Source organism: Falco naumanni, chromosome 1 (assembly GCF_017639655.2).
Source record: "Falco naumanni isolate bFalNau1 chromosome 1, bFalNau1.pat, whole genome shotgun sequence".
NCBI lineage: Eukaryota > Metazoa > Chordata > Aves > Falconiformes > Falconidae > Falco > Falco naumanni.
The window spans coordinates 34,902,963-34,925,804 of NC_054054.1; the positions used below are offsets into that span (position 1 = coordinate 34,902,963).

General features: G+C 38.6%; 2 protein-coding genes across 7 annotated transcripts in view; one reads left to right on the plus strand and one right to left on the minus strand.

The window, feature by feature from the left end:
* The window catches only part of FAM184B (family with sequence similarity 184 member B), a 60,705-nt gene extending 42,487 nt beyond the window's left edge, over positions 1 to 18,218 (plus strand). For 3 of the 6 annotated variants that reach the window (XM_040588738.1, XM_040588727.1, XM_040588709.1), the window contains 9 exons: positions 1,299 to 1,409; positions 7,791 to 8,003; positions 9,231 to 9,384; positions 10,510 to 10,622; positions 11,040 to 11,224; positions 14,755 to 14,872; positions 15,028 to 15,132; positions 15,847 to 16,052; positions 17,481 to 18,218. In XM_040588738.1, the coding sequence (XP_040444672.1) occupies positions 1,299 to 1,409; positions 7,791 to 8,003; positions 9,231 to 9,384; positions 10,510 to 10,622; positions 11,040 to 11,224; positions 14,755 to 14,872; positions 15,028 to 15,132; positions 15,847 to 16,052; positions 17,481 to 17,571 (1,296 nt within the window). In that variant the 3' untranslated portion in view covers positions 17,572 to 18,218. Of the gene's footprint in view, positions 1 to 1,298; positions 1,410 to 7,790; positions 8,004 to 9,230; positions 9,385 to 10,509; positions 10,623 to 11,039; positions 11,225 to 14,754; positions 14,873 to 15,027; positions 15,133 to 15,846; positions 16,942 to 17,480 lie in introns of all 6 variants that reach the window. The other 3 variants (XR_005827179.1, XM_040588717.1, XM_040588747.1) reach the window with 3 other exon arrangements.
* Positions 18,219 to 19,708: 1,490 nt separating this feature from the next.
* Positions 19,709 to 22,587, minus strand: MED28 (mediator complex subunit 28). Its single transcript, XM_040588767.1, has 4 exons — positions 22,377 to 22,587; positions 22,214 to 22,280; positions 20,495 to 20,607; positions 19,709 to 20,036 (listed from the first exon to the last, which is right to left on the minus strand). The coding sequence occupies exons 1-4, from the start codon at positions 22,536 to 22,538 to the stop codon at positions 19,839 to 19,841; spliced, it is 540 nt and encodes a 179-aa protein (XP_040444701.1). The 5' UTR covers positions 22,539 to 22,587; the 3' UTR covers positions 19,709 to 19,838.
* Between the last annotated feature and the right edge of the window lie 255 nt (positions 22,588 to 22,842).

Here is a 22,842-nt window from a genome sequence, read left to right on the forward strand (position 1 = left end):
ATTACTGCTATTTATATCCTCTGATGTAATTAAGGCCTGTAACAGCTGTTTGAAAATTATTATATTTATTTTCCAGACAGAAAAATTAAGATATAAAGAAGGAACCAGTTGGCAGCATTGCAGTGGGAATGGTGCAACACCTGATCTTCAGGTTTTAATCAGAAAGACCACTATATCCTCTCCTTTTAATATAGACAGAACTAAAGCTAATTTCTCCTTTGCAATATTAATGTCTCTGTGTTTGATTCCATCCTTTTAATATCTACCTAACAGTACCTAAACTGTGAAATGCTAATGTATTCTCCTTTATTCAACTATGAATTGCAAGGAATATGTCACTATTTCCTGTGCTTCTGTTTACTAATATCATGGTATCCTCCCAATGATTATCACTTTCTTAGTTTTTAGGTACTTTCTCTGTCATATTGAATTCTGAAGTCATTGTACTATAAAAATGGGGGTGGGGAGGGGCTGTGAGAAGGGGGTGTAGAGGATAGGACAGATGTTAAATTGCTATTTTTAATCTTCCTCCATTTGTAGTGTATGAAAATATGGTAGAATATTTTTTGAGTCAGCAAATTGGCAGAAATAGGAAGAGCAAGCACACTAATTAAAGTTTCTAATATATATTACTTCAGGACATTTCTAGAAGTTCCACATTCAGTCTTTCTACAGTAAATGCTCATATTTGCCACAAATGATTGCTACAAGCTCTTGGTCACTGTCCTGCATGCAGTATTACCACTGCTTTTTCAAAAACTATTTCAGCAATAAATGATTATGTAGTTTTCAGGGGTTTATTTTATTTTTACTTCCTCACTAGGATTTTCTTTATGGATGCTGTAAGATAGTAATCCCTTTGATTCCCTTTTCCAGTAATTGCCCATTAGTTAGTCATCTCATTAGGCATATGGTCAGCGTATATCTGTGTTTTTTCAGATCTTGTGGGTGATTCTTGCACAGTAAATTATTTTAGAACTCTTAACACCACTCAAGGGAAAACAATCTCACACTTCATGCTGTAGTTTTCCACCTCAGGGAAACTTTCCTTGAAAGATTGGGATTATGTGAGCTGTGTTGTCTAACACTAGTATTAACAATTTGGTTTGGTTCATTCTAATATTTGATTGAATAATACAGAATAAGACGGTAGCATGTATTAGTGTGTAACCTGCTCTATTATCTAGGTTGATGTAGAAGAAATGGTCTTTCTTTTTCATGCTGCATGTTTTGTCCCAGCTATTGCATGCTCTTCTTTTTCTTTTTCTTTTTTTTTTTTTTTACTTTTTTTACTTTAGGAGCTCCAGACACAGCTGGAGGAATTTAAAAGAAAATCTGAGTGTGAACTAAAGCAACTAGAGAAAGAGAAAGATGTCCTAACTGGGAAACTTCAAAACTCTTCACTTGAGGTAAACTGGCCATAAATGTAACCCAGTAATAAAAAGGCTTTTCATTTTTCCTCTCATCTGACGATTTCTTGATTAGATTTTAATCGTATTTGCTGTGACTATAATTCAAGAAAATATGCAAGGACTTTAGATAGAAATAACAGAAATTAGTGCTCCTGAACATCTATGAATATTTTGACAAGCCTATATGTTTTGATAAATTTCATTTGTTTGCCAGAACAAAAGCAGAATGCCTACAAGGCAGTTATATACACAAGTAAACAATGCACCTTTAAAATTTCTGACAAATGTGAATACATATTTTCTCCCTCTCAAGTGTTCCCCTTTTGTGTTGTTCAGTTCTTTTCAGCAAATGCTGTCTGCTTTAAAATGTTGTGCAGGATATTTCCTTTTCTTCAGTTTGATCATGTGAAGTTTTTGCCTATGAACATTTTGATACTTTATCTTGTGGATAAGTTATAAAAAACCCCACTTTAACAGAACTGAAATCAGTGCCCTAGTGAAAAGTTCTGATGATGCTCAGTGCTGCATTTATTTTTCTACCCCAAGTATATCATTACATTTGGTACCTTTTTCAGAAGAACAATGAAATGATTTGTGATTGTCCATTCTGGGAGATTATGGATGAATGGACTTGTTTTCACCATGAGAATTTGTCATCCATTTCATTGGATTATTTCCGGTCAATCCAGGTTTTGAGGGTCCAAGATTTTGTTAAGCAAAAGGAGGATATTCACAAATATACAAAATGTCTTCAGTCTAGTTCAAGAAAAAATAATGAACAACAGGAACTAAGTAGCTTACATTGTGGAACTACTGATTTACAGATAGCCACTGTTGTTCTAAGTGACTGTCTATAATTTTGATTGCTTTGAATCCCTACTGATTCTAAACAGTTTCACTTCCAGCAAGTTCAGTGGGAGCTTGCATGGCAACAGCTCTGCAAAAGCTGAAGATCTAGATCTTTCTCAGCTGGCATTTGTAGACTCTAAGTGGCCATAATAAGCTCTCTTTGAGTGTTCAAAGACAGAAAAAGGACAGATAGGCTCATCAGGGGGCTAACAAGATGCTGGCCCCCCTCTCCTGCCTGCTTCTGCTTTCCCACATGCCATTATTTCTGGTTGGTGCAGTGTGTTCCAGCCATCAGGGCATGTGTTGCGGTCATTTTCTCTCTCACACCTGCTCTTTCTCCCATTCATGCTATACTAGCTGTACGGGTTCTGAGCGCAGCGTGGTCTTTTCCCTTTCATATCTCCTGTAAAATAGATTTGTACATTCTGGTACCAAACAGTTGCATTCTGACATTCTATCCATTTCCAAGTCTTAGAAGTACAGAATTTAAGTGTAGTTCTTAATGTTCTTAAAGTTCTGGCTAAATCCTGATTTTAGGATTCATTACACATTTCTGCATGCCACTGTTTTTTACAGGTTCTTCTCTGAGAGAATTTCAGGTCAATCCAACCTGTCTTGAGCTATCCAGAGTGACGTCTTTGCATCTAATGCAAAATATGGGTTCTCAGTAATTAGTCGTCTTTATTCTTTTCCAAATTACCCTAAATGTACCTTTTCCTAAAAAAAATCTTAGTGCATTCAAATCTGAAATTTACTGTGATATTCTGGCATCCCTGGGTAATGCCTGAAATACTGTTTTTGGCGTGTGAGGGGGAGAGATGGAAGGAAGGAGTAGTGGCACTGTCCAATCTCATAGTATTGTGTATATGCATGCAGGTTGTGTATTCCACTGAAAGGTCTCAAAGAAGTCAAAAGGCTTATGACATGAAGCAATTATTCTTCAGATTTTGCAAATGGAAGAAGTAAGGCAGTGAGTCAACAAATTACTTTCCTTGAAGTCACACATTCAGGACAGAAAAATAGGAAAGAAGCCTGTGTTTCCTAACAGCTAGTCCTTTCATATCATGAGATCATGGTAAATACAGATAGTGGTGGGCAATTATTGCAACTGTAAATATAAACATAAGTAATTATGAAGTAGTATATATCATGCCATAAGTTATGTTTACAACACCATAGTAGGTATGAACAGATACATTAAGAAACATTTTAGTGTATCTTGGAATCTAACAGTGCTCCCAAAAAGGAGGAAATGCTCCCTCTGAAGAGAAATTTTGTATTTTAATTGGTAGTCTAAAAGTTACTTTCTGAACACCAATTACTTAGCAGTATTTCCAGGGAAGTGAAATAATACCAACTTATAATACTTTCCTTCTATAAATATGTGAATATTTACAGCCAAGTAACCACTATTTACTATACAACATTATGTTTCACAGAGAGTATGATTCCCGGCTGGGAACCTTTGCAATGGCTCAGCCCAGATCTTCTGCTTCAGAGGTTAGGCAGTGTGCTGTCACTAATCCAGTTCTAACCTGGATACAATTTCAGATCTAAAAATAGCTACCTTGGCTGCATAAGACACATTTTTGGTTGGGCTGACATAGACAGAGCACTATGCAGAGTAGACGGAATCATGATAATTTCGTATCTCTGGGGATGCACATCAAAGTGGCAGTATTTCTGTATTAATGAGTTTTTTCTGGATAGAGAAATCATACTCACACCTATTTCATCCTTTGGAAGGAAGAATGTGAGATCCTGTGTGGGTTGAATGCTAATTCATTAGAGTCCTCCAGTTCCTTGCTTTTACACTGTAAGATCTCTTCAGCATGTTAAAGGGGCTATTCTGAAATTGGAAGGTATGTAAAATGGAAGTGCAGGCATCACATTGTCACGATACATCTTTGAACAATGCCAGCACAGGAATGCCCAGGGCTTTGATGGATCTTGGAGGTACCACGTAGCAGCAGTAGAGGTGTGCATGATGTGTTCCTACCTGTCCCTCTGGTCAGGAATTGCCGTAAATTAGGAAGGCAGTTAACTCTGAACTTAACTGACATAACTGTGAAATAAGCCTAAAGACAACAGTAAAATATAATCTCATTATTATGTTGTTACTTCTTATACCATGTTACTGTTTTGATGTAATAGCATCATAGTATGTATAAAACCCTGTAGCATTTAGGTGCCTTATTTTGACTCTGAACAAATTCTCAATTGTTGTGACTCTTCTATAATACATCAAAAGTCACTTTAAAGTCTTTTATATAAATTCAACCCCTAGCAATGCATTGAGAAACTCAGATCTTTCTACTTAAAAGATAGGAAGTCAAAATATTCTCTCTGATTCCAACTTTAGATGTTGCCTTTCAGATTTCACAGTTCTTACATACAATAAATAAAAGGAAAGAGCAGGCATAAGATAGACTTCAGGTATTCAAAATGCTTGCAAGCACAGTGAATTAAAATAATCAAAGTAGAAGTCAAATGGGGAAGCCAGCTGTGATGGCATGCACAGCCTTATACTTGCCCAGTATTTTTACCCATGGGCTGTCATAATCTGAGAGGTACTTCTTCAAAAGAATCAAGCCATCCTTCCCAGGAGAAAGACAGTAATTATGGTTAGAAAAGAATGAAACTTGAAAGACTTTTGAAATATTTCAAAACTTATCTGTCATCTTTTAGTAATAGTTGTTCACGTTTTCTTTACTTGGAAGACAGTGGGAGGCAAAATCAGCTGTCATGAGAAAGGGCAAGTGCAAACATAACCCTGAAATTTGGAAAGAATTCAACAGAGCCTAGAAAAATACTGTTGCCTAGAGCTTACACTGAGGATTGCTATTAGTTGCATCTTTAAGACCACTTTATGCAATTCTGGTGGATAAAAATGAATTAGTAATGGTATCAGAGGTACAGGTTTTTTAAAAGGTTTTATTTTGCAGCAGGGAGACATTCTAAAACACAAAATTACACAAAGTTGCTGGTTTGCTAATAGTAAAAGATGCCAAATAGATTTTGGACTGATGTGAATTGGTATAGATTCATTAGCTTAAATGTTGCTTTACCAATTTAAACAAATTGAGGGTCTGGCTATCTGTTTTGAAGTAATGAAACAGAATAAAATGCCTAGGCACTGCAAAATAGTCCAGAGAAGGATTTGCAGTGGTGGATTTGAAAGCCCTTTTAATAGAAAGACTGGAGGAGGAAACATGATGGGATGGAAATGCTTGTTTCTTAACCTCTAGTATGTTAGAAATAGCAGGATTCTTGAGAAATTTGTGTTTGTATACCTAATATATTTATGTAGGTCTTTTTCCCTAAATCACTGAAAAATAATTTTTTAGAAATACTTTTCCATCTGATTTCTTACTACTATATATTCTCTGTTGCTACCAATTTACTGCTTAGCCTATTTGCAGTCAGTATGGTCTTATGTTTTATGCTAGTAGTGCTTTGAACCAATAATTGCCTATGAAGACAGTCTGAAAGGTTAATAATGTGAACACAGCTGAAGTTTATATATACCGCTTTTCATCTTTCCTGCCTGGATGAATATTAAATTTGCAAAAGAAATACTCCAAGTGACATTTTTCCCATTTCCAGTTTTTCTATTAGAAAATATACTTGCTGCTCTTCTGGCACATCCTTTTCAATCACTGGCTTACTTTCAGGAAGCCCAGAAAAAAAATGCATGCCTGAGTGTAGTAATGCTAATGCATATTACACCAGCCAATACAGGGGACTGCATTAAGTGTTTAAAATCAAAGGTTAGTTTTATAAGGAACTACAGTACCTAAAAACTTCGGTATTTCCTTTCTTTATATAGGAAAACATTGGCTTGAGTTCAATAGGTGTTAAGACAAAGTACAGAAGCCAAAGAGCCCCTTTGGTTAGATCTTACGATTCACCACTTATTTTTCAAAAAAATAATAAAAATTGCAGCGGCTCTGGAAACAAAAGTATGGTTGGCAAGTGGCACTGGCATCTGCCTGTTCTTGGGGTGTATATAGGCCACAGATAGATCCAATCACACAGACACGATAAAGACAATTAATGTTTTTCATTAAGAATAATATTTAGCAACTATTCTTGACTAGTTTGTTCAGACAGATTTCTTTGTGTTTAATTGGATGACACAACAGAAGAAGCCAGGAAACAACTGGATGGTTAGTTAAACTCAGTCTGGGGCAGCTGAAGCTAGGTGCTCTTTCAAATTTACTACTCAGATCAGTTTGGTTGGATAGCATCAGTGAAATTAAAATGTGCCATGTTGGTCTGAAATTGTTTAAGGAGTGGTAAAACTAATCATTCATTTTCTGGCCCTTAAAAGAGAACAAAATAAAAAACCCGCTTGATTCACAAAACACTAGGTGAAGGAATGTTTTCTTATCTGCCAACCTAGCATTCCCGTGATGTGTGGGAGACCTGGGCTTGATTTGGTTTTGGTGTTTTTTGTTTTTTTTTTTCTGTCAGCTTTCTCACTGTTTAAAGAGCCTCCTTGTCACTGGGTTGTAGGATAAAACAAGGTGAGCTGCAGCGTGTCACCTGTTGCCACTTCTTCACTTGTATATTAAGTTGTCATTGGACAACCTAGGCCTTCATCACTTGGGTAGCTGCCCTAGTTGCCTTTGTATGCACACGGACGTACTGTCTTGTTCGCTCAGGTTTTCTGTGCCTCCATGCTTCCTTTCTCTCTCTCACACACACAAAGTAGAACCACTGCTGCCACCTCATCTTCTCCAGTGTTCTGTGAATAAAGCCATTTGTCTCTTTGCAAATGATGAAATAATTTAAGTTTTAAAAACATTGAATTCAGTCTGGAGGAAATATTTTAATTTTTCATCTTGGTGTGTACATTCAAAAATATTTCCTTTGGATTATTTGACTAGAAGTTTTATTGATTGCTTGGTTTGGCCACCAGATAGGAGGAAGTCAACTGCCCAAGCTGGTGGCTTTGCTGAAGAGATTTTTAACAAAATTCACGTCTGTTTGCAGATTTCTGTCATGTCTAAATACAGTTCTAGATCTTAGAACATAGGAAATATCATTAATAAAGCTGAGGATCTTCGAAGTTCAAACATAGCACACTGTACCCCATCTAGTAAAGGAAATCCATGTTGATTGTCATAGTAGTATGGCCCTTTGTAAGCAAGCCATTGGAAGGGGTTCAGAGGGAAACTGAAGTACAGGATCAGTGATGATCAGTAATGACCACCACCAATTAATTGGAGAAAAGGAACCTGACTTGTGGATTTGAAGTGAAGGACAAACTCTGGAGGGAGCACAGTAGTTCTGCAACCATAAGTCTACTAAAAAATGGAACTGGTTCTTTCTTGTAGCTGCTTACAAGGTACAGAAATCAGATATAGTAAAGGAAGTTATGTAGTTCTCATGATATATGTGTATGTTCGAGTAACAGGTTTTGAGTTATCTCCACAGCACATGAAGTCCAAGAACATTTGTGTTTCATATGAATAGTGTTTACACAGAAACAAATCATCTCCTGCTGACTTACTTTTCTGGAAGGTGGCTCAGCTGAAGCAAATACTAGACCAACAAGCAAATAATTTCAAGGAGTCACTGAAGAAACATAATGTACAGTCCAACAAGGAAAAAGAGAAGCTTTTGCAGGATCTTCAAAGCACCATTAAAGAAAACCAGAATGTTAAACTGCAGCTGGAGGCATCGCATCAAAAAGTCTTAAAAATGTTGGAGAAAAGCAAAAATCAGGAACTAAAGGTCAGTTTATGATATACTAGTGTAAAAACATATTTGTGGGATAAACCGTATTAGCTAGAGCTGATTATCAAAACTCAGTTATCTTAATGATGGGTTGCCATTGTTGCACATAATGAATTAATTCTGTGATTCTGAAACCTCATAATCTTCAGGTAGTTGGTTTATTTTTTAATTTCAACATTTGAACTTAGAACACAATGTGAATGAAATAGTTTCACAAAATAATATAGCCTACCGTCTACAGATAGGCTGCAATGAATACAAGCTCCTCTAGCTGTATTTTTGTTTCAGAAATACAAGGGGATTCTTAAGTGTATTATTAACAAGACTCAGTTGTATTTTTTTCATCCATTTTTAATTTATACATAAACACTTCAAAAGAAGTATAATAGACATGTATAATGATATGTATTGCCTTACATACCTTCAAGAAGTCAGTTCTGTAAGTGGAAAACCAAAGCTTTTAAAGGTTCAAGTAGATTTATTTCAGTGACAAAATGTTAATGCAATATGTTGAGGTTCTACAGAATGTTGTTGTTTGAGGGGGGAAAAAAAACCACCTTAAAAAATGTACATGTGATTGTGACATGGAGTTCTGATATTCCTATTGATATCACACACCTTAGAGGAAAACTGCTTATAAAACATAAGTGAACCCACTCTAAGTAGAGTTAAATATCTTGTTTATATATTCAGAATAAAATCCCAGCTTTAACAAAACCCAGCTGAAATTAGTAAACTGGTAAAAATGAAACTGACCGTAGGAGTTTGCTTTCAGAGCAACTGCTCTGTCATTTTCAGTGTATCAGCAGCACTTCTAATGAAATGGAAGTTTTAACTAAGAACAATACAGGGAAAGAAGAAGCCTTTGTCTGACACACTGTGATAAATAATTACATACAGGTCAGATCTGGGGGGCTTTGTATGTTTAATAATAAAATACCATTCTACTGTCAAATAGTGCAAAGATGTCAATGTTATTATTTCATGATGTACAACAAATCTAATAGATGGTATCTTGATAATTTCTCTTGTACCTATCAAGTGTTATTTTTTAACTTCAGCTCATTCTTGTGTTGATGAAATGTCATTCGAAGTGGTGATGCAAATAAAAGTTCTACAATGAAAGACCAGATTCACCCTGACATTACAAGTGAAACAAGAAGGTGATAAAGAGGCTCCAACTACTTTGGTGTTTTTTTTTGGGGGGGGTACTCTTGCTTACAGGAGGCAGAAGAACGTTTGAAAAAGGAATTTAATGAGACTTTCAAGATCCAACATCAGTCTCATAAGCTGGAAATACAAACCTTGGAAGAGAAAGCAAAGAAAGAATTACATGATGAACTTGAGCAGATACAGAAGCAGCAAAACCTGTTGCTAGGTATAATTGCTCATATCACACACAGCTCCTACTGCTTGATTAGATCCTGAGAAGCACTGACTTTTCTCCCATTCACTGTCTTTCCCATCTTCTGGAAACTGGGGTCTTTGTGAATCTCCTTATCCATACCCTTGAGTTTCAGCAATGCAGACTTAATATTTGTTGTTAACCTAGCTCTCAACAGAATGTTGTTGGGAGAGTACTCTGGTGTACAACATTCAAGTATGCATTATCAGGTATATTAAATTGCAATATTGTAGTTAGTGTATATGACTTTCCTCTTTTTTTTCTCTGACTCAAAGAGTTGCTGTATGTGGTTCAAGTCGGTTCTGTTGAGTTCAGTTGCTTCATATGTATTGTTCAGTCAGGTTAGAAAGTTCCCTGAACTGCCAAGAACTAAACAGAACACTGCATTACAAGGACCAGTAATATCTCCAGGTTTGAACTCAGCTTATTAAAACTTATGTATAAAAGGCTTTTTAATTAAAATAATAATAAATTGAAAGTACTTTAAGTACAAACTGCATTTTCTTCTCGGGTTTTTTTCCAGTAATTCAAATTTGCTAGAAAGATCTGTTGCTCTTTAAAGTTTATATATTCAATAGATAAACTCAGTTCTTCAAGAAAATTATAAGAATACAATAGAGAGTACTTTTCTCCTTGTACTTGATGCATCCCAAAACTTGTACCCGATATAAACAAAAACTGCAGTATATAATAGGTTTGCTTACATAAGTGTTGTACTCTTAATACAACCAGAGCTCTCCTCCATCTGTCTTATGGCCCTTCATAAAACACCAATGGACTTAACAGGGAAGCTTAGGGTGCTCCAGTGAAGTTCAAGGTTAGAAGAAGCAACTATAGTGATTTAGTCTACAAAACAACTGCCACAGAATTACCTCTCTGGTTCTGACGTTATATCATTGCTATTGTAGCTCCATATCTTCCTACTACAGCTCAACTGAGTTACTTCTTTAATAGGAGGCCATTATTCTTAATGGCAAAGGAATTGAGGAACAAGGCAAACTGTAATTATTAAAGTTTTAATATATATTGTCTATATCTACTTTCCCCATCCAGCTGGCTTCTGACTGCCTTAATGATTGTCTGTCTGATTGTTGCTAGGATCTCTAAGGGTGGAACTCTCTGAGCAACAAACATTGTGCAGTAATCTCAAGAAACAAATAGATGAACTCCAAATGGAGCTGAGGAGTGTGAGGACACTGAAGAAGCAACAGGCAAGATTGCAGTTCCTACTCCATTGCCATGTTGTGTTTTGCGAAAGCAATAGTATGAGATTCTGTCTTCAGAGACTGTAAAATTGTAGTCTCTTACAGAAATGGAATGGGTTTCCTTCCCTTATGTCCCACTTTAAAATGTTTGCATTGTTTATTATCTTTTCCCTATGGGCAGGCTTTTTTACCATTTAAAGATTAGAATGTACAACATGAGTAAATGAATGTTACAAGAAAATAAATTTTGTAGAGATTATAAAATATGTTCAGGAAGTTTTGATCGCAGATTTTGTCTTCCGCATAGGATTGCACATATAATTGAAAAATCAGTTCACAAAAATTCAATGCACACAATACCAGTGAGATCTTCATGTTAAATGATAAGAGGCTGTGAATAACTAAATTTGACCTTTTTCTTAGGAAGGAAGTAGCCAGAGCCAGATCAGATCTCTCCATGATGAACTGGAAAAATGTCAGAGTGAAATTTCCAAACTCAAGAAAGAGAATTTACTTTTGAAGGACACAATGGAGCTGCTCAGTGCTGAATTGGAGTTGCAGAAGCAAGAAGCTGCACAGCTTCAGGACAGGGAGAAACCGCACAGAAGGTTTGCTTTAAATTCTCACTTTATAGTGCTGCCTAGAGATTCAGTAAGAATGCCAGCATCAGAGGTGGTCTGAATGTGATGAGTGTCAGAATCTCTCCTTTCTAAAGCACTAATTTTAGAGGTTGGGAGTTTTGTGAAAGCTGTAGTTCATTTCACATTTCTCTCCAACCATAATAAAAGCATTTGAACTAATTGTTCGTTACATGACACAGAGAAATAGGTCCAGTGTAGCCCCACAGGAGTGACTCGAGAAAATCTGTGTAATGTCAGCCTTTGAAAGGCGCAGGAAGGCATAACTCCCAAACTCACCCGAGAGCTATTAAAAAAATACAGAAGTCTGAGAATAAATACAAGTTTTTTATACATACTTTTGGTAGGTGAAACCAATGGGTTGTTAACTCTAAAGGGGATACTTGAGAATTCTGTGTGTACTCTCCAAGACTTTTTTTTGGTTGTAATAGCCAGCTTTGCACTGGGGGAATAAGGGAGTGGTAGAGGACACTGACAGTGCCTCTGTGCTGATGGCAGCCTAGAGCTGTAATGTGCTGTCAGGGCACAGCTGACTGTCGTCTTGGCTGTCTTGTAGCAGGTGGGCCACATCCTTGTAGTGTAGCCACAGGCTTGGAACACATGTTGCATTGCAGAAATAACAGTCTTCCCATGTGCTTACACAAAAAAGTGCAGGACTTAACGTTTTTTACGTGGGAGACAAGGCTGGGGTTCACTGTCCAGTGCTGTTGAATCCTTTGAAATTGCTGGATGATCGTACTTAATACATTGGCTTTGCAAAGAGATTGAGGGATCTGGCGTGTGGGTATCTTTCATTTCATTTCTGCAATGTGTAGATGTAGAATGTATGCCCCTAACTACTCAAGCTGTATATATAGAAGGATTTCTGAAGAGTATACCCTTAAAGGAATCTTATGTCCTATATAGTCTAAAGAAAAGCACTCAGGGGATAGTGTCTTTTGGCAGGCTGTCAGAGTGGCCAGAGTAATTGTTGCTATCTAGTAGTCAGCAGAGATTAAAGAATGAGAAAGAAACTTGGTTTTTTTCCTTTGCACTCTTTGGAGACTTACTTGAAAGTGACTTTCATTTCAAGGTTTTGAAACAAGATCAACAGAAAAAAATTGCAAACCGGAGAGTTTCATCAGTGCCGTCCAACTGCCTTGAAGGAATTTAGGGCCTCTGTTCATGAAGAGAATTATTCACATGTCAGTGATGAGGTCTAAAAAGCCTCAAATGATAAAGCTGCTGGGCTGGAGGATAATCTTTACAGGGGATAAATGGTGTAACTCTACTACAGTAAGCATTTGAGAAGGAAGCATTAATGGAAATTATGTAAGGAGCAATCCTTCAAATAACAGGAGGTAGAACCAAAGAGGTCAAATTGTCCTAGGCACCTGACAGAGGCTGCTCTGAAATTAACCCATGGAAGGTCTGGAACATTAACTTGCAGCTCCTGTTTTGCTTTTGCACAACCAATAATTTGTGTAGAGGAATAGTTAAATTGGTGAGTGCATATAAATAACAGCTTTTTTACTGTTACTTTAGCAACAGTGACCTTGTCTTATGCTATATAATTGTTTCTGATTTGAAAGCTGGTAGTGGGTTGTTACTTGCATGTATATGCATTTTATAACCAATTTTTTGAAATTACTATTCCTACTGTTGCCAAGCAAGTGAAAGGAATAATGTGCTTGAAGTAATTTCCATTTCCATTCTCTTGGATTGTGTGAATTCCACCATGAGTGGAATCCCTTTGCAAGGATTAGGGTGACAGCAGACAAAATTCTTTTTATGGGAAGAGAGGACAAGTCCAAAAATGTCTGCTCTAAAGAAGAGTTTATAATTCTACCCCTGGAGATCCATTTCAGGGATTCTGTGCCATTTTTACTCTTACTCTGCTTCTTATTTTCTGCCAAGTGTCAAATCAATCACTCCCATGGTTGTGCTCTAACTTCAAGGGCAGAAGCATTTCATGGGCCTTCTGGCCTTTTCTGAAGGATTTCACAAAAAAAGGGAAAGGGGCTTAGAAATACATTAAGAAGAAGGGGGAAAAAAAGGTCAACTGAATGTTTTGTGAAAATTATAATTGTTTACCTGCTGAGTTTGACATACTTGTTTAAATCAGTAAACAACAGAACAAAGGCTCTTCATTGAGTTAAGGAAAAAGTTTCTCCAAGGTTTAACAAAACAGCAAACAAAAGGCAACAAGCTAACAACAATTCCTCAATATATGTCTCTTGATTTTGGGGTTGGTATCAGAAAGCAACGTTATGGCTAGGCTTGAAAAAATGTTAGGCACTTTTTAGTTTTCAGTTGATGGGGTTAATCAAATAGCAGTATCTTTCAAAATACATTGTCTGTTGAAGACAAATGTAGTTAAAGCCATTGTTACAATGTTTCTTACCTCCAATTTTTTTAAAAAAAAATATTTTTAGGATTCTGATAGGCACTATTAAATGTTTCTGATGCCATGACATGATGAAAGATGGCATCAAAGCCTCATGTTAAAATCCCAGAGATTTCAAAATAACTGTGGGGTTAAGTAGTTCTGTGGTGCTGCAGATTGTACAGGAGAGGCCCCTCAGAAATAATCCTTGTAATAATATATATCCCTTGAAGTCCTTTTCTCTTATCCCAACTGCATGCATAGGTCCAGAAGAGAGACCTTCTTGCATGTAAGCAGGTCTGAAACCATTCAGATGTTAACATTTATCTTTATCTAAACTCTAAGATACAATAAATTAAGAGTGTAAGATTGAGGGGAGGGGTCCTCTCAAAAACATTTACCCTTAACCAAAAAAACCCCACAAAAATGGTGGTTTGTATTCTGTAATACATTTCTCAGTATGGCAGGTGAACTTCATAGTACTCAGTTTCTCATGCAGCAAAATTAATTAACCTGGCTGATGAAATAATTTGTTTTCTCATGGGTCAATCAAATGTATGTTGCCACACCATCTGTAAGACAGTGTTAAGTTCTCATTTGAGTCTTTTCCCCTGACTAAGGCATTTAAAGAGCTGAACTCACACTACAAGATTAGATTTAGCATGTGTATCTAAGCCTCTCTTTTCGTGAAAGTTAGAGGAATTGAGTATTTCTGAGGCCTCTGTCAAATATGGTTGGAATTAGCCTGTGGATTCTGAAGTTACTGGGTCACAAAAGAGAACAAATAGGTGAATACAGACATGCATAGATACTGTGATACACATTTTTTTCTTTAGGAAACTAGACTAGCAGTGTGGTGTGCAAGCTTGTTAGTATTTTACACCAGTAGTTGTATTTTACACTGGACAGGTGTAGTGGGTGGAACCCTGGTGGCGATTTATTTTGGAAATCCACATTATATACTTGCGTCTAATCCATGTACAGATGCCAATTTTTAAAAAATGCTGTTATATCAGAAAGGCCTGACTATGTCCCTGTATTTTAGGTTTGGAATTTAGGGCAGAGTACAGCCCAGGTATCTCTTGAACCTGACTGGTCTGAGGAATGTTTTCTGGTCTGGATTTTTTTGGTACAGACTTAAAGAATTAGAAGAAAAATCAAGAAAGCGGGAGTCCAGATCACAAGATACACACCTTATAGGCTGCCTGCAAGACAAATTAAGCGGGAGAGAAGAGATTATCAAGCAGCTGGCAGTAAGATTTCCCTTTATATGTACATATACATTTTGAAATCTGTTGGAAGGCTCTGTTCAGTGTTTCACACATTGCTTCACACTGATTCTTTCTTTCTGTTCTGGAATACTTTGACAGATACATGTTTCCATGCACATCACTTTCTTTCCCCTCAGGAAGGAAGAAAATGTCAGTATTCACTTTTAGCCAGCACTGAAACTTACAGGACTCGATCATTTTCTTTCAACCCTAATACAGGATGCTTGACTCCTTCCGTGAAGGTAAGATGTGCAATGCAATTTAAATCACAAATGATGTTTTATTGCTATTTGAATCGTGCAGATGGTCAGGACAATAAAGGTCCTATTAATTTTTTATGGTAGTTATTCAGTAGAATTTTTTCTAGTAAGCCAACTACAGTCAGGTGCTGATTATAACATGAATTCTGTGGAAGTATAAGCGCACACAGACACAGGCGTTCAAGCAAATATAAACCACTAGAACCCCAAAGACATCGGTCTTCCACTGGCATAAGCAAAGCCATTGCTTGCAGATTTAGGAGCTGCTTGCAGATTTGGGAGTTGCTATCTGGGATATTGGATGCATCGAGGAAAATTATGAATCGTGTTTGGGCTGCTCAGGATTTGCCCTTTTGTCTTTCCAGCCCCTCTGTATGATAATTGTCTATAAATAGTCAGGGAAAGAAGGGAGGACAAGTTGGTGGCAAGCACCTGAGTTCTGCAAAACTGTTGGCTTTGATGTATCCAAAACATCAAGATCAAATACAGTTGTTTTAATTGGACTACTTAATCCATGGATCTTCACAGCATACCCTGAGAATTTATTTTAAATGCCTATAGAAAAAGATAGAATTTTTCATTTTTTGGGTGCTCCTCACAAGGTATCTGGGAATGAGGTATTGTTGAGGTTTTATGGTATAAAGCGTAAAAAAAAAAATACTTGTGTGTAATGAAGTTCTCTGTTACAATAAAAAGCAGCAGAAGAAAACGGTTCAGGTGCCCAGTCGTGTTGTCAGTGTTCCGAACTTAGCTTCCTACGCAAAGAGCTTTCTGAGCTGTGACTTGAGATCAAAAGGAAGTGCTCCTCAAATAACAAAATCTACAAGCTTAGACCGGAGTCCTGGCTGCCTCAGGGTGGGCTCTCCATCAGCACAGTCCTCAGACAGCAGTGCTGCCACAAGGTATTTGTCCATTTTGCAGTGACTTGTAAGATAAATGAATTGGTGTTCAGAATCTTGTAGGCAATTCAGACATGTTAGACATTTGGAAGTAAACAATGACATAAGGTTCCTGTTGTGCAGTGAACTCCATGTGTTCAATTCTCTGCAGATAGGTCCCAGACTTTACTGCAGAAGTAGGCTGTGATCACTGCCTAGCAGAGCTTATGCTTGCAACCCTTTCTGGTACAAAAAAAAGGAAGGAGTTGCAAGTATTTCACCAAAAATGTAATTAACAGTGAACATGGCCGTTTAAAACTTTGGGCAACATGTTTTCCTTCTTAGTTGTGTCCCCTTGCTTTGCACTTGGTAGATGTAGACGGCATACTTTTATTTAGGAGATATCTGAATGCATCTAGGCTAATCATTTGGCAAAGGGTTAAGAGACAAAAATTGATCTGCAGATACTTTACTAAAAGCTTCTTAAATTGATGTTTTTTCTCTGGAAACCTTGAATTTTTCTTCAAACTTATGAGTTGTTATTTAAACATTTAGCGGTTTACAAACATGACTGAACTCTTGCTTCAAGGAATAGTTAAAAATGTATGTAGCTAACATTATACAGTTATAATGATAAATACTAAAAAGATGATCCTACCACTGTACTTCAGAACAAAAGCCAGCCTTCTCACCTGTCTCCCAGTGGAGATGTGTTATCCTGTGAACTGTGTGCTAGAGAGTTCTTTCCTTGAAGGCAGGTGGTGCTGACTGCTGCCAAAGACAATAACCCAGGACACAGGCGTGGATCCAGTTTGGCAATTACTACATCTTAAAAGCATTCTGTGTCATGCCAGATGACTGCCAAAGCAAATCAGATTTGTATCTTAAAGGGAAACATACAGGGAGACTGAGGGTAGGTTGGCTGCTCCTTACTTTTCTAAATTAATAAGTGAAGTCATATTTGCTACTAAAAGCTAACCAAAACCAATATACATGTTAAAAAAGCATCCTGAATGCTGAAAAATCAAGTGTAATAAGATTGCCAGTCAATATTCCCATCAGTCTTTCAGTTCCAGTTTTACCCAGCATTTTTAACAAATAAATTGTATTTCATATTTTTAAGAGTGAATTGCAGCTGCCATTCTCTGATTTTCAAGACTTCATATTCTTGAAGCATCTTTTTTTATTTTTTAGATGTCAAGAATTATGTTCAAACATTTCTACCTAGCTGTTTAGCTCTCCTTCAAGCTTCCTTTTGTGTTACTACTAGTGCTGTTAGCCCAGTTACCAGGCTAGCACACAGCGCACTAGAAATTGTAGCTGGCACCTTTTGGCCTCATCCAGTTCAAGTGAGCACAGATCCATTCATAAGATCATATGTTTTCACAGGACAAAAAAGTATTAAATATTGGTAAGATTGTAAGTGATGCTAATGCTTATTTGTTTGCACAGGACACATGGCAATGAACCACCGCAAACCAAAGATGACCAAAACCAAGACCCTCAGCATCAGGAATGGTTTACTAAATATTTTTCATTTTAAATTATACTATTTCCATGCTTCTCAGAATTACTAGAAAAGCCGTTCCTGTTTTCTTTTAGGGAATGATAATCCAATATATGATTCAGGGGAAAAAAAAAAAAAGTAATTTCACAGTAAATAATTAGGAATGACTGCACTCTTCTAATTTAATAAATACGGAGTTATAGGCATGGATTTAAGAAAAATGCAATTTTTTTAACAAACTGCAAAATTCTGGATACTGTTATATGAAGACACTTCTAAATCTAGAGACTGTACCACTCCACAATTATGTTAAATATGCAATTTGATCTCCGATACGTCCTGTCAGTCTGGCTCCAGCTGAAAAAAGATCTTACTTCTGTAGGCGATTTCTGTAAGTTTGCTTCATCAGCTGCTTAGACTAATTTCTGCATACAATAATGTAGTTTTTTAAGTTTTTAATAGGTTTTTGCTAAACTTCTTTTAAGCTGTACAGCATGCAGAATACCTACAAGAATAGCATGTTTATAGCAGGCTCATTTAGAAAGACTTTCTGGTTTGCTTAATAAACTGTTCTGTATTGTCAGTGCTGCAATGTAATATTCCTGTTGCACTTCAATACATATTTCAACCTGATAAATTAGGATAATATGTAAGTATGAACATTAAAACTTGCTTGTAAATCATCCATTTCTGTTTTGCAAAATAGTGCTAAGTTATGGTGAAGTGTGGAGTCAAGACTGATGCACTCGAGTTCCAGGTAACTGTATGTTTTATCTCAATATTGTTCCTATGCCTATGCAAAGTGGGCATATGACTACATTTATCAGATCATGCTAGCTAACTCACTACTGGGAGGAAAGACACCCATGAGAAGTTAGCCCTCAGGGAACTGGGCCGACAGAGTTTAAGATAGGATAGTTCATCTTCAGCTGCTGGACAATTTGAATCCCCATTTAATTTCAACCAGCAGAGCCCAGCTATGTAACAAATTCTGCGTGTGTGAAGAGGCACATCTCCAGCCTAACCTCCTCTTAAACAGCAAGAACTGTGCCAACAAATGCAAGAACTTAACTATAAAACACCACTCACAGGTGGTAAAAAGATGACAGAAGGGGCAGACTGCTTCTACAGACCAATACTTTCATCCCAGCCATCTAGTGTATTTTTTCCTAGATGAACTGCTTGCTTTGGAAGATTCTGACATCAGATTTGCCAAAAAGATTCTTTTTATACATGTAATCAAGAAGGGGATAAAATGGTATACAGTGAGTAACACGAGTATCTGTGAGAGGATCAGAAATGTATAGGGCTAAGTTTTTTGTTAAGAGTTTTTATCCACTCTTGCCCCAAAAACTTTGAACCACGCTAGAAAGTTCAGTACACAATTACTAATTCTGATCTCCAGGGTTACAGTATTCTGATTAGTTAACTCCATCCCCTAAAAGATGTCCCTAGAAAGTAGCTTTCGTGACTATATGGATGAATTAAGTTCATTGCCTAGTAATACAGAGACAGGACTCCTTTGCTATTTCTACCTCCAAAATCTTTTTTTTTTTTTTTTCCCTACATTTAAATTACTAAATAGTGTACCCCACTAGAAGCTAATTCTCTAGACTGGACAGTGCTGATGACCCAACATGTACACTAAGCGGTCTTTATTCTGGGGGTAGGTATGTTGGACAATCTCTACCCTAGCCTGACAGAACACCAGTAACATTGGGCCTGCAGTACCTAACCCCCAAGGGTGCATTTTGCAGTTTCATTTCATCCTGCGAGAATCAAATTCTTATATCCCAAGACCCCTTCATAAAGTGAGCAAAACCCCAGTAGATGGACAATTCCCTTCAAAAAAACATACACTCTTGATCTGACCTAGATACAGACAAATCTAAAGGTGTTTCTACAGTGGTACTTATTGATAATTACTGGATCAGAAAACATCTAAATCTTCCAGCAAAATCAAACAGTAATCTTTGCAAGTATTTTCATCATACCAGCAAAGATATAGTTTGGGGAAAGCTAGGGCCACCCTTTCTGGAAGGAACAGGATGCATTCTGGAAAACACGCTTCTACCAGAAAGCATCCTGAATAGCAACTCTGTATATTTTCCACTGAAGAATAAAACCAATCCATGTGCCTGGGGAAAGCAAAAAAAAACCGAAAAAAAGGTAATTTATTTTGCTTAACTGTCTTTAACTATTTATATTTGTAGTACAAATTACATTATACAAAAAGCATACAAAGTAAAAAGAACATCACTGCTTTGCATTGTTGAAAATACTCAGCTATGTAAAACCAAAGATCATGTTTGCTTCATTGGAGCAGGAATATTAGCAGATGCTTGTTCTAGGTAAGCTAATGGACCCTGAGGCATTTCTGCAGGCTTTTTGTGCTGTACACTGATATCTTCCAGGACCTGTTGCCATTGTCGCAATTTACTCAAATGCTTCTGAATTAATGCTTCTTTTCTCTGCAATTCATTTCTTAATTCTGAAACATCCTACGGATCAAAAAATCTGTATTAGTAAATAGACAATATTCACAAGAACAACCATCTCACATGAAGAGCATATAATTTTTTTTAGCTTGAGTTTTCAAACTGATCTTATAAGGATTCTAATACTGGAAAATTATCTAATGAAACAGAGGAAAAGCACTGCGAGTACACCAGTTCCATTCCCCTATGTCACATATTTCAGCAATCGTTACTTCCAGTAAAATTTGACTAACTAGTTTGTTTCTTCCAATGAAACTACCGTCTGTGTTCCAATACTCCACAGAGCAGCAGGCAACCAGCTTCTCCAGGTTCATGGTGAGAGCTATGTTAACAGTCAAGTTCTACCAACTTAAGATCAGCATCATGTTGAGAAACCCAAAATTAGCGTGAATAAGGTGATCAGCTGCACTGGTACAACTTATCTGATCTAGAACAACCGAGGTAAATTAATTTAAACGTACCTCTTTAATTACTTGCTCTGGTTTCTGGACTGACAGCTGCAGTCTTTTTTGTAGAAAAAAGCACTCTGTTTGTCTTGCAACATCCAGAAACTTCTGGATGCACTGATCAACACCTAAACATAAAATAACAAAACAGAAAAAATAGATTCCAAAGAACAAGCTGTCAGGCTGATACTGGTCTGAAAGAAAATCTTCAGATTTACTAAAATGATGTCTTTGTAAAACAAGGATGTGCAATAAAATGTTGCTTGGCAAACTTTCAGAACTTCTTTTAAAGATGCAAGACAACAACTCTTTTCCCCAAGTTTTATTACATTTTTTACTATGAAAAAGAGTGGTAAAATAAATTTGTGGAACTTGGTTCAACAGAGAAAACATTTCACTGCACACCCAAGCAACAAACTCAGTGTAAGATTCTAAAATATGGGCGTATTTAGGAGAATATTCTGTGTTCGCCTATTATGCACTACTGTTTTGATAACAAAAACTGTCCCATTCCAGTGTATGAATATGACCCAATATCCAGATAGCATTTATGCTGTTTTCAAAATAGCACTTAAGAATCAACTTAAAAAAATTTTCAGAGAAAAGTACACTTCTGAACAGTAGTCAATGGCCATTTTTTAACTTCCTGTTCAGTGTGACTTACACCTCCCACAGAGGTGCCTGTCATACAAGTCTGAAAACTTCGCTACTAAACCATCTAGGCTTTCCATTCCCACCATTTATTATTGCTTCATATAGCTTCCTAATGTATCACATTAGCTTCCTACTTTTTGAACCATTTATTTCACTGCACGTTAACGTAATCCCACACAACCCCAGGAGCCTGCTGGCACTCGGGCCTTTCTTTCCACAAGACCCTGATCATTCCTGGGTGGCTTCCCTTCCATGGGAGCCTCCCACTGCTGTGAACAGTGTTCCACCTGGGAATCACAGAATGATAAAATCATTTAGGTTGGAAAAGACTTAGGATAGTCTAGTCCAACCATACACCCAACACTGCTAAACCTACCACTAAACCATGTCTGTAAGTGTCACATCTACATGGCTTTCAAGTATCTCCCAGGATGGTGACCCAACCACTTCCCTGGGCAGCCTGTTCCAGTGCTTGACTGCCCTTTCAGTGAAGAAATTTTTCCTAATATCCAATCTAAACCTCCCCTGGTGTGACTTGAGGCCACTTCCCCTTGTTCTACCACTCGTTATTTGGGAAAAGAGACCAAACCCAACCTTTCAGGAAGCTGCAGAGAGCAATGAAGTCTCCCCTGTGCCTCCTCCTCTCCAGGCTAAACCCCCATTCCCTCACCCGCTCCTCATCAGACTTGTGCTCCAGACCCTTCACCAGCTTCGCTGCCCTCCTCTGGACACGCTCCAGCACCTCCATGTCTTTCTTCTAGCGAGCGACCCAAAACTGAGCACAGTATTCAAGGTGCAAGCGACACCAAGTTATGCCAGAGTCATTATTCAAAGACCCTGAAGTAGTTTCTAAACCTCTTTTGGCCTCAAATGACAAGGCACATACACCCCTGGCAAAGCCCAAGTGCATCTGCAACACAAGTTTTACGGGAAGCAGAGCTCCCGATCTGCCACCCCAGCCGAGCCCCTCAGCACTCGAGGCCTGCAGAAAAAATGCGTGGCGCATGCAGGGCTCCGGGGAAAGCCGAGCCGCAGCACTGCCGAGCGGTCGGGCGAGCCCGGCACCCCCCGGGGCCTCACCGGTGCGGATCTCCTCCTGGTCCGTGCCGTTCACGTAGTCCTGGCTCACCAGCGAGGCGAAGCAGGCCTGCGAGAGAGGGCAGCGCGGCGGTCAGAGGGCCGCGGGGGCCGGCGCCGTGAGGGCAGCGCCCACCCGCGGCCTCCCCCGCCCCTGCCCGCGCACCTCGAACGACGCCTCCAGCTCGTCCACGAGCGTGTTGTTGGGGTTGCGCGGCCCTGTCGGAGGCGGGATGAGGCCAGGCGGGCCAGGCCCGCCGGGAGGGCCCGGCGGCGGCGGCGGCCCCGGAGGCTGGTTAGTGAACATGCCGCTCAGCGCGCCCGCCATGACGTGCCCCGCCAGCCGAGCCGCGGCCGCGCCTGCGCCGGGAACCGAGGGCGGGCACCGAGGGCGGGCACCGAGGGCGGGCCCGCCCCCGCCGCCTCAGCGCCAGCCGCCCGCCCCGCCCCCGACCGCCGGTCCCTCAGCCTGCCGGGCAGCGCCTCCGCCCGAAGCGGCAAGGAGGCGCGGCGGGGCGAGCAGAGCCACCCTCTCCCGCCCGGGCCTCGCCGGCTTCCAGCCGTCCAGCCTGGGAAAGCACCGGCTCCGCAGCGTCGGTTACACAGCCGCCTTTAACACACCCACCCGCGGG